The following is a 10668-nucleotide window of genomic DNA, read 5'->3' as shown; positions in this document are numbered from 1 at the left end:
AAGTAGAACAGAGGATACTAGAGGTTGGGAAGGGTAGGGGGAAGGGAGGGAAAGGGAGAGATTTGCTAAAGGATACAAAATTATGGCTAGATAAGAAGAATAAGTTCTACTGTTCTATCCCATGGTAGGATGACTGTAGTTAATAATATATAGTTTCAAATAGGTAGAGGGAGAATATTGAATGTTTCAAACATAAAGAAATGATAAATGTTTGTGATGATGGATATGCTAATTACCTGGATCTGATCATCATATATTAATTGCATCAAAATATCACTATGTACTCCATGAATATGTACTATTATTGGTAAATTTTAAATTTAAAAATTAAATTTTAGAAATGTTATCTTGCTAAAAAAAAGAAAATGAGGATCAGGAAGTACTCCCTTTGGATCTCAGAACCTGCCTTAATTCTGAGGCAGCAGTGTGCACTTTTCATACGCCAGCCCTAAGTGGGAACTCATTCTGGCTTTCTCCTCTCCCTGCCTTTACATCTAGAAAAACCATGTTTCTGCATGTAATATCTGACATCTTGGTTCCCAATAAATCACAAATCAGAAAGCTCTCTTGTTCCACTATTTCTATATCTGAGGTGCCCCCTAAGAAGCCCTGCTTCCTGTTTCCCAGATTGGACTCCTAAATCCTGTCCTTCAGGATGGAACGCCGCAGTCCCTTCTATGCCATGCTGGGCACTGTCCCTTGCCATTTTATGAGTTTCTGATGACATGCTTATTTGACTTCATTGACACAGAATCCTCCTGCTGGTCTCAGATTGGTGGAAACCATTGATTAGTCCCCTTTTAACTTCCCCACCAACGCCTGTGCTGTTTTCCACTATTAGCAAATCAATAGGTCATGTTTGATGACGCTACTCTTGCTGTCTACTTTCAGGTGTGTTATATATGCAGACTCAAGGGATGTACTTGTCCAAAGCATCTGGGCTCCAAAGAGGCAAAAGAGTGATGGGCAGAAGTGACTTGGCATCAGTAGTCACGGAGTATACCCCTTAAAAGGTTTACAGGTTTAATGAGATTTTTCTCCAACCGTCTTAGACAAGAAATCCCCAAATGTTGGAAACCTGGTGTTTTAAGCAGTGTACATTCTAAAGGAATTCACCTGCATTTCAGGACCTGTTGACTGACCAACCTCAGACACAGCCATATTCTAAGACATTAAAGGAAAGCGCTTGATTTTCCCTCTAATTTAGGTAGTGCATTATCATTTCTCAGAAAGAGTCAAGTGATGTGTCTGCCAACATTAGAGGGGCTGGCACGTCTTTGGGGTGTGCTGGAATGGCATCAGGTCTTAAAAAGAAGAAAAATGTGTGTATCACACACTTGTAAAACTCAAAGCATCTATTACTGTCATATTTTCCAAAGTGCTTTTTCATTAGTTTCCTTCTGGCACCCTCCCTGTGAGAAAGGTTAAGTAGCATTACCCTTCTTCCACTCATGAGAACACTGGAACAATGAGAGGTTAATTGACTTGCCTTGGGTTCTCTACAGTGAGGCTGACCCAGCTGGAATTTCCAACTTCTGCTGGGTGGAACTCCAGCTTACAGTTCCAAAGGCTCTGTAGAACTGGGGCGGCCCCAGAGGCGGCCTCCACAGAGGCAGAAGAGCTCCCAGCCACGGAAGGGGCACCTTGCTCAGCCATGTTCTTGCTGTTTGGAGACTGCCGAGGCAGAGAGCTGGTCTCTTCAAAGTCATAGTCCAAGATCTTCGACCTAGAAACTGTTTGGCTGCCTAGAGCTAAGATGTAGGAGTGATGGATGGCAGAAATAATTATTTTTGGCTCAACTGCTCAGTCTTGGCAGGGGGCCCTTTAAATTTGAAATGTTATCCTGACATCTACAAAAGGTTTAGGAATCTGATGTCATTTTCCCTCTATGATTCACATGTTGGCCTTTTCTGTAGAGGGGTTACCAATTATCTGATGTATGTTCCTGTTAAGGGAACATGTCTATAATTCAGATACTGTACAATATGTAATTAGTATGATAGAGATGGTTTCTAATATAGAGGGGCCCCTGCACCTCTTCCTGGCCTCACCAGACCTACTTGAATCATCTTGGCTCACTCCTTCCTGCAACGCAGATCCTTACTACAAAGCCCAGTTGATAGTGCCATTGGTGACATGGTCTTAGACAAGAGGTTACTATACTTGATGCTTCTGTTATTCTTGTGTCTCGATGTACTTTTCCTCTGGCTCCTTAAATTAGCCAAAATACTTGCAAAGTTGCTGCAGCTTGCAGGAGAGCGAGCTTCTTAAGAGTTATGAAAGGCATGGAAGTTTGAGGCAGCACAATTGCTTCATCCCCACTCTGCTGCTTATAAGTTATGTAGCCTTGGATTAGGGGCCTCTTCGAGTTTTGAGTTTTCTCAGCTGTAAAAATGGGCATAGCTGCTTCACTGGTAAACTCTAAAACCACACTAATACACATCCACATCAAAGCCAGAAGATGAAGATTTGGTCCAGTGAGAGTTGGCATGTGGTCTCAGAGTGAGGCTGTCACTGTTCTTCTGCCACCCAGTCCACCCTCCTTTGCGCTCACTTGTTTACCTTAAAATGTAGAGTGGAGTTTTGCCAACTGGGGCTTGGAACTCTATACATTTTATCAGACTTGGAAATTAAGGCTAGACACGGTGAGGGGAGGAGGCCAGACTGACAGGACCTTTCTTTGTGTTTTTCTCGAGCAGGGATTCCTGGTCACCTCCTTTGTCCTTTTCTTCCTGGATGAAACAAGAAGAAAATCAGGGTGTCTGTGCACACCAGGACTCAGAAGACAAAGGGATGGGTTCCGATTTTGAGGACTCTGAGGACATGGAAGGGGACCCAGAAGAAAGAGAAATGGGCTGTAATCCACAGGACACACACAAGAGAGAAGGCCACCTGGAGCTGGAGATGGCCCCCAACCCACAGGACTCAAGGCACAGGGAAACAGAGCATGACACCTGCACAGGTGAGGAGAAGCTGGGATTCTATGCAAGTTGCCTCATTCACACTCATTTCTAAGCTCCTCCAGAATCATAACCAGGGCAGCATCCTCTGTAAGAGAGCTCCCTAAAGGGGACCATTAGGCAGAATTCTGTACTGACTTGTCTTTCTAGTGTTAGCCTGAGGAGTGTCCTTTTCTTCAGCCCAGTCTGGGGTGAGTTATTGGAAACCTGGCGTTTTAAATAGTATACATTCTAAAGGAATTCATCTGCATTTCAGGGCCTATGACTGACCAACCTCAGACACAGCCATATTCTAAGACAGTAAAGGAAAGGGCTTGATTTTCCCTCTAATTTAAGGAGTGCATTATTATGTCTCAGAAAGAGTCAAGTGATGTGTCTGCCAAAATTAGAGGGGCTGGCATGTCTCTGGGGTTGTTAAGCATGGTGAAGAGGCTCACACACTGACGCAGCACTTTAGAGAGAATGCCACTATATATTAACCCCTGGAACGACACTACAGAATTACCCAGGTAGTATTAGAACCTACCTCATAGGGCTATTGGGAGAGTTAAATGAGTTGCTGCATGTAGTTACTAAGCACAGTACTGTGCAAACAGGAAGTATCCAGATGTTTACAGCTACGTCCTCATGTCCCTTTGCAGATAAGTCAACTCAGTGCTAAGTGACCTCCCTCGGTTCATGTGACTAATTCCCAAAGTGCCCATGGCCTCTGCCAAATGCCTATTACTAGCTTTGAAAGAGTGAATGCTGGGCCTCCACCCACCTCCTTGTTTCTGTCTTGGGGCATTGATTACTTTAGCCTGCTCAGCACATGCTCTGGGGACAGAAATGAGCTAAAATACTTTGCGGCCAGGACTGTGAGAGGTGAAATCCCTTCACCTGTGACACAGTCCCAGACTCTCTGCTGTCCTCCTCCGCAGTGCAAACAAGCATGTGGAGGAGGGCACGTGTGGCCTTTCACATCTCAGAAACTTCACTCTGCTTGTGGATAAACAGCCAGAGACCAACAGGTGTGTGTCCTGGACCAGCCTCTAACCTGCGCTCACCAGCTCCAGGCTCTGTAATCTCCTCTTTTATTCCCTACCATTCCCCTCTCTCCCCTCCCCCAGTCAAGTCCTGAAGGCCTCAGTGTTCGGTTCCAACGTAAGCTGTTTCAGACTGACCAAATGTACTTTAAAAATTAGTCCAGGGAGGCCAGCCGTGGTGGCTCACGCCTGTAATCCCAGCACTTTCAGAGGATGAGGTGGGCGGATCACGAGGTCAGGAGATGGAGACCAGCCTGACCAACATCGTGAAACCCTGTCTGTACTAAAAACAGAAAAATTAGCCGGGCGTGGTGGTGGGAGCCTGTAATCCCAGCTACTCTGAAGACTGAGGCAGGAGAATTGCTTGAACCCGGGAGGTGGAGGTTGCAGTGAGCCAAGATCATGCCACTGCACTCCAGCCTGGGTGACAAAGTGAGACTCCTTCTCAAAAAAAAAAAAAAAAAAAAAAAAAAGGTTTTTCCGCCATCTTTCCGTGCTGCCACAATGGTGTGCATGAATGTCCTGGCTGATGCTCTCAAGAGCATCAACAATGCCGAAAAGAGAGGCAGACGCCAGGTGCTTATTAGGCCGTGCTCCAAAGTCATCGTCCGGTTTCTCACTGCGATGATGAAGCATGGTTACACTGGCAAATTTGAAATCAGTTACGATCACAGAGCTGGGAAAATTGTTGTGAACCTCACAGGCAGGCTAAACAAGCGTGGTGTGATCAGCCCCAGATTTGATGTGCGACTCAAAGATCTAGAAAAATGGCCGAATAATCTGCTTCCGTCCCGCCAGTTTGGTTTCATTGTACTGACAACCTCCGCTGGCATCATGGACCATGAAGAAGCAAGACGTAAACACACAGGAGGGAAAATCCTGGGATTCTTTTTCTAGGGATGTAATACATATATTTACAAATAAAATGCCTCATGGACTCTGGTGCTTCTAAAAAGAAAAAAAAAAAAAAAATTAGTCCAGGGTCTGGTTAGGCCAGGTGGTCTTTCTCAGGTTGGCAGACTGTTCTTGTCTTTTGAGACTAGAATCTTAAAAGGCCTTGGTAGCTCTTGGAGCAAGTAAATCTTTTTTCCTGAGATCTCGGAGTGTCCCACCTGGTACAGACGACCATACCTAGCACAGGCACTCAGGCCTTCAGATGGCTCTGCTAGGCAGTGCCTCGGGTCCAGCTAGTGGGGCCTCGGCCCCAGGCAGCTGCCTGAAGAACTGGTGGGCAGAGGGGGCAGTGAGTGAACTCTCCTTTAGGCCTTTCCCTGGAGGAGCCAGGTGAGAGAGAGGCTGGACTCTCAGGGGACCTTGGAGGGGCAGGGATCCAGAGTGCCTGAGGCAGGGGATCACGGTTTTATTACTGAGGTTTCCTCTGGGCTTACCTTTTGAATGCCAAGTATAGTAATCCTCTACTGCCACCTTTTTGTGTTGCAGGGGGGCAGCTGAGTGAGGAAGAAAGCTTTTCTATCCGTGGGGAAGATGACCAACCTGGTGTAGCTGACATGGCGATGTTCCCAGGACTGTCTGAGTCTGACAGCATATCCCAGCGCCTCCGCGAGGACGACGACGAGAGTGCTGGGGAGAACCGGCTGGAGGAGGAAGAGCAGCAGCCGCCCCCTCCCATGCTTCCCTGGAGGCGGCACCTCTCCCTGGGGAGTCGGCACCGAGGTGACAAGCCCGCCCACCGACGCTTCCACCGGCTCCACCACCCCATGGCCATGGACCTCGGGGAGCTGGACAGCCTGGTGGCCAGCATCATGGACGCGCCCACCATCTGCCCCGACTGCGGGGAGAGCTTCAGCCCCGGCGCCGCCTTCCTGCAGCACCAGCGCATTCACCGCCTGGCGGAGGCCGCAGCCGCCGCCAGCCTGGAGCCCTTCGGCCTGGCGGGCGAGTGCGGCGCGATGGTGGGCATGATGGGTGTCGGCGTGGCTGGGGGCTTCGGGGCCGGGCCCGCGCTGGCCCGGCCCCCGCGCGAAAAGCCCTTCCGCTGCGGGGAGTGCGGCAAAGGCTTCAGCCGCAACACCTACCTGACCAACCACCTGCGCCTGCACACGGGCGAGCGGCCCAACCTGTGCGCCGACTGCGGCAAGAGCTTCAGCTGGCGCGCCGACCTGCTCAAGCACCGGCGCCTGCACACGGGCGAGAAGCCCTACCCGTGCCCCGAGTGCGGCGAGGCCTTCAGCCTCAGCTCGCACCTGCTCAGCCACCGGCGCGCGCACGCGGCGGCCAGCGGCGCGGGGGCGGCGGCGCTGCGGCCCTTCGCCTGCGGGGAGTGCGGCAAGGGCTTCGTGCGCCGCTCGCACCTGGCCAACCACCAGCGCATCCACACGGGCGAGAAGCCGCACGGCTGCGGCGAGTGCGGCAAGCGCTTCAGCTGGCGCTCGGACCTGGTGAAGCACCAGCGCGTGCACACGGGCGAGAAGCCCTACATGTGCTCCGAGTGCGGCGAGGCCTTCAGCGTCAGCTCACACCTCTTCACGCACAAGCGCACGCACTCGGGCGAGCGGCCCTACGTGTGCCGGGAGTGCGGCAAGGGCTTCGGGCGCAACTCGCACCTGGTGAACCACCTGCGCGTGCACACCGGCGAGAAGCCCTTCCGCTGCGGCCAGTGCGACAAGCGCTTCAGCGACTTCTCCACGCTCACGCAGCACCAGCGCACGCACACGGGCGAGAAGCCCTACACGTGCCTGGAGTGCGGCAAGAGCTTCATCCAGAGCTCGCATCTGATCCGGCACCGCCGCATCCACACGGGCAACAAGCCGCACAAGTGCGCGGGCTGCGGCAAAGGCTTCCGCTACAAGACGCACCTGGCACAGCACCAGAAGCTGCACCTGTGCTAGGGGCTGGGTCCGAGGGAGGCTGCCCGGTGGGGAGTCCGTGGGGGCGCACGTCCTGGGACTGACCCAGGGGAAGGAAGTGGGGAAGGGGCGGGAGGGACAATCTGAGAGTGACTGGGGAGCCTTTCGGTGTCTGGGGTTTCCCGAAGTGGGGGAAGGGTTGAGTAAGAGTTCTTTCCCGGTGCTATACTTGCCACCTCTCATGGAAGACATGTTCAGGAGATGCGCTGGGGGCGATGACTTCCTTAAATACACGCTGTAGGGGGCGAAGAGCTTGGAGGACCGTGAGGAAGAGCCGTTCCTGGGCTGGCATGGGAACAGGATGGCGGGCGGTAGACTAGGGCAGGCTGCGATGGCCTTTGGGAGTCTGTGGTGGGAGGGTTTAAATGAGGATTATAGGGCAAAATAAAACTCCCACCAGCTGGTAAGCCGGAGTTTGCCCGGTCCCCGCACGTCATCAGCTGTTGCCGCACAAAAAGGAGGGGAACCTTGTCAGTCACATAGGAAGGGATATGTAATGTACTTTTCCTTTCTCTGAGCCACAGTTAGCTGCTATTTTGAGGCATCTAGGGCAAAGTGGGCTGAAGAATGCCACACTCATTTCAAGGGGCAGCGTCTGGGATTTAGAAATTCATTTGTAACTGGTTCTCAGATGTGGGAAATCCTGATTCTGCTCCAGGTTCTTTGCTACTTCCTTGAAAATACTCTAGCTTTATGCTGGGTCAAGGCTGTTTACCTGGATGACCCTATCCCCCTTCATCCCAGGTGTGTGCCACACCCAGTATTTCTTTCAGGTCTCAACTATGATCTCTTAAGTACAGGGAAAAGGAAAAATCCCAGCTGTGTGTGACTTTCCTTTTCCGACCTCACCTTGATGTGGGCGTTTCCAGTGAACTGTAGATCGTCAACTCGGTTGCCCAGTCACCTGCTAAAAAGTCAGCTAGCTCAGAGTTTTGCTGGCCTTTACGTGAGAAATCTAGGAAAGTAAAGTGTTCACATTGTTGGGATGCGAGACTCCTTGGTCTCTTTCGCCTTCACGTTGCATTTGTTAGTGACCTCCACTAACGCCCACCTCCATGCATATTGATGAAGGACCTAATCGAAGTAAGAATGTCTTTTTCCTGCATGTGGAGGCACAGTAGAAATCACAACACTTTACACAGGAGATCCCAGTCAGGGAGAGGTGTAAATGCAAAATTGCCAAATAGCACAAGCAATGAATGTTTTCTGGTTGTTATAGAGATGCCAAAATAGCACTTTGATATTTGCAAAGTGCTTTATGATTTTTAATAATTGTTAGTTGTTTCTCACATCATTGTGAGTTAGATCAGTGTTACCACCCCTGTCTTAGGGAAGGCCTGGGAACTGGAGTGTGCAGGCTGTCCTGAAGGGAGGCTGAGGACAGTGTGAATCATTGTAGCCTGACCTTTTGCATTCTTCAGCTCACCTGCTAGGAAGACTTGCCTGTCATGATTTCTATAATAAGGACACTGAAAATTCTTATGCTTGATGAAAAACTTAAGGCTAGCCTAGAAGGGCCGAACATGTCCTTACTGACAAAGCTGGTCTTTGTCGGCTAATTAGGGTATCCTAGCTATGTTCCATTTTTAGTATGGGCTGTAGTTAGATGGCTTGTATAGATTTCAGTTACTTATACAGAACACCCCTGCCCTAGGTGAGCCTTTAGAAGTTAGAGTTGTGGAAAGCAGTATTGTTTTCACTAGTGATTGTTACCCTGCACATTTCATGGAAGCATCTTCACAAACTACTGGACACAGTTGAAGTGGGGGAGGGAGGCTATGAGATTGTTTTTACAGTTTTAGCAAAGTTCCTGTGGATGCTTGTAATTTATACTTGATCAGTTGTATTCTAGTAAAGAACCTCTTTGGGGACTATAGGAAAGCATGTTTTTGTGGTTATAAACAGTTAAAAATACGGATAATTCTGGGCTTGTATAATGTCTGTCGATATTGCCCTCTTAATTTATTGTCATTCACAAATGCAAATAGATTTTCAAACTATAGACAGTTTTGAAAGTCACTAATTCTCGTTTTCTTTTAGTCAGGAGTAATGTAAGCAAAGCCAGTGTCTGTTTTGAATTCTGACTTGTAATCTGAATACGAAGCATATTAGACCCACCTGAAAATGGTATAGCCAATTTGTAGGTAATCTTACTGCTTTGTGGGTTTTTCCCCCCGGACATCTACCTCTTCCAGCTGTTTTAAGTTCTCTCAAGTCTGTGCCTATGAAATCTCATCCAACTTTTGATTATTCATGGATTGATTCTTCGCTTTTTTTTTTTTTTGCTGCCATTTTTATGCCCAGTCTTGTCTGCATCAAATATACGACATATCAGCAGCTTTAGAGAATGGGTTCAACAGGGAGTGGAGAGTGAAGCTAATGTAAAATAGTTTAGTGGCAGTGGGAATCTTTGGACTTCGTTTACCTCTCTCATTATTTCTATTACCATGGATAAGAGAGTCAGCCACTACGTTGATATCCCTTCTATGAGCAAATTCTTAGCAGAAGAAAACAATTCAGCTACCAACACCCAACTCTATTGGTGCATTTAAAATGTGATTCATTTTTTTCCTACAATTCTTCAGGGAACTTATCTGCATTAAGTGGGGTTAAATGCATTCAGGAGGTTGTTACTTCTATCTAGTTTTAGAATAATAATATTTCTTCAGCAAACCCTGTTAACTGCGGTTCACCCTTGAAAACGTTAAAGGACTCTTTCCACCAACCCATTAACAATGGTGGAAGCACGTGTATTATTTGTTTTCTGGAGAGTTTGGTCGAGAGAAAGCTTCCGCTGCCGCCCTTTGCTAAGCAAAACCTGGAGCAGTTTAAATAGGCGAAATGGTTTTGATTAAATCTTGAGCTCAGAGTTGGAAGGAGAAAATGACAAGTTAACCCCTTGAGCCATGTGGTCTCTTTATAGTCAAGAGACTGTACATATGTGAAAAAATACAAATTAAGGACCTGTGTTCATAGACAATCTAAACTGTGTTTCTGAAGTTTGTGCACATTTTTCTTCATTGTAATGTTATTTTACAGCTGTTTGTTAAAATAGTGAATAATTTAATGACCCTAAAAGTAACAGGTTTCGTGTGTGTGCTTGTATTCGTGAGAATTACCTTATTTTCCGGTTGTTTTATTTAATGATGGTTCCTTGGGCAGCATTCTGGTGTTTAGCACCCACTATGGAATATTTGTCATTAAATCCATATCAGTCTTTTACTATGTCATTCTTCTTTGACACACATTAAATGTCACTGAGCTCTATCTATAGAAGCTGTGTTCCTGTAGAACAAGGGTTGGCAAACTCCCAAATCTGCCCTGCGTATTTTTGTACGTAAAATTGCGGTAGAATACAGCCATGCCTGTACAGCCACATTTACATATTATCTGTGCTACCTCACCCTGAATTTGCTGAGTGGGCCTCTGCCCACATTTCAGTTAGAAAAACTGTACCTGGTCCACCTAGAATTCTTGAGCTTTCATTAGATTCAGCTACAGATTTTCTTAACCTTGCAGAACTTTTTTGATTGTTTGCCTTTTAAATGAAGAAAGCGGTTAGTTGGAGTGAGGCCTAAGTTCCTGTGATTTTATAGAAACTCCCCAGGTGATTTTAATGGGCAAACATGATTGAGAACCATGTAGGACCAGTTAGAGACCCCTTTTCTTTCTTGGGGATTACAGTAAGTATAACACATAAGGCTCAAATTCTCTCCTCTGCCAGAATTATGGAGGCAAAGTGCAGTGCAAGGTGTAACAGGCTTTGTCTGCTCCTGGTAGGCCTCCTTTCACACAACTGCTCCAAATAGTGAAGAC

General features: G+C 47.8%; 2 protein-coding genes across 4 annotated transcripts in view; both read left to right on the top strand.

The window, feature by feature from the left end:
• The window catches only part of ZNF697 (zinc finger protein 697), a 31055-nt gene extending 20981 nt beyond the window's left edge, over positions 1 to 10074 (top strand). For all 3 annotated transcript variants that reach the window (XM_037735299.1, XM_017519773.2, XM_037735298.1), the window contains exons 2-3: positions 2700 to 2962; positions 5426 to 10074. In XM_037735299.1, coding sequence (XP_037591227.1) covers positions 2737 to 2962; positions 5426 to 6834 — 1635 coding nt within the window. In that variant the 5' untranslated portion in view covers positions 2700 to 2736 and the 3' untranslated portion in view covers positions 6835 to 10074. The remainder of the gene's footprint in view (positions 1 to 2699; positions 2963 to 5425) is intronic.
• LOC108297129 (40S ribosomal protein S15a-like) lies at positions 4479 to 4940 on the top strand. Its single transcript, XM_037735300.1, has one exon. The coding sequence runs from the start codon at positions 4490 to 4492 to the stop codon at positions 4880 to 4882; it is 393 nt and encodes a 130-aa protein (XP_037591228.1). The 5' UTR covers positions 4479 to 4489; the 3' UTR covers positions 4883 to 4940.
• Positions 10075 to 10668: the final 594 nt, after the last annotated feature.

Source organism: Cebus imitator, unplaced genomic scaffold (genome assembly GCF_001604975.1).
Source record: "Cebus imitator isolate Cc_AM_T3 unplaced genomic scaffold, Cebus_imitator-1.0 Scaffold774, whole genome shotgun sequence".
In the NCBI taxonomy this organism is placed as follows: Eukaryota; Metazoa; Chordata; class Mammalia; order Primates; family Cebidae; genus Cebus; species Cebus imitator.
The sequence above is the reverse complement of the archived record's forward strand: the minus strand, read 5'-3'. Positions and strand labels throughout refer to the sequence as shown.

Coding starts and splice junctions, on each gene's coding strand:
- LOC108297129 (XM_037735300.1), top strand. CDS start 4,490: ATGGTGTGCATGAATGTCCTGGCTGATGCTCTCAAGAGCATCAACAAT.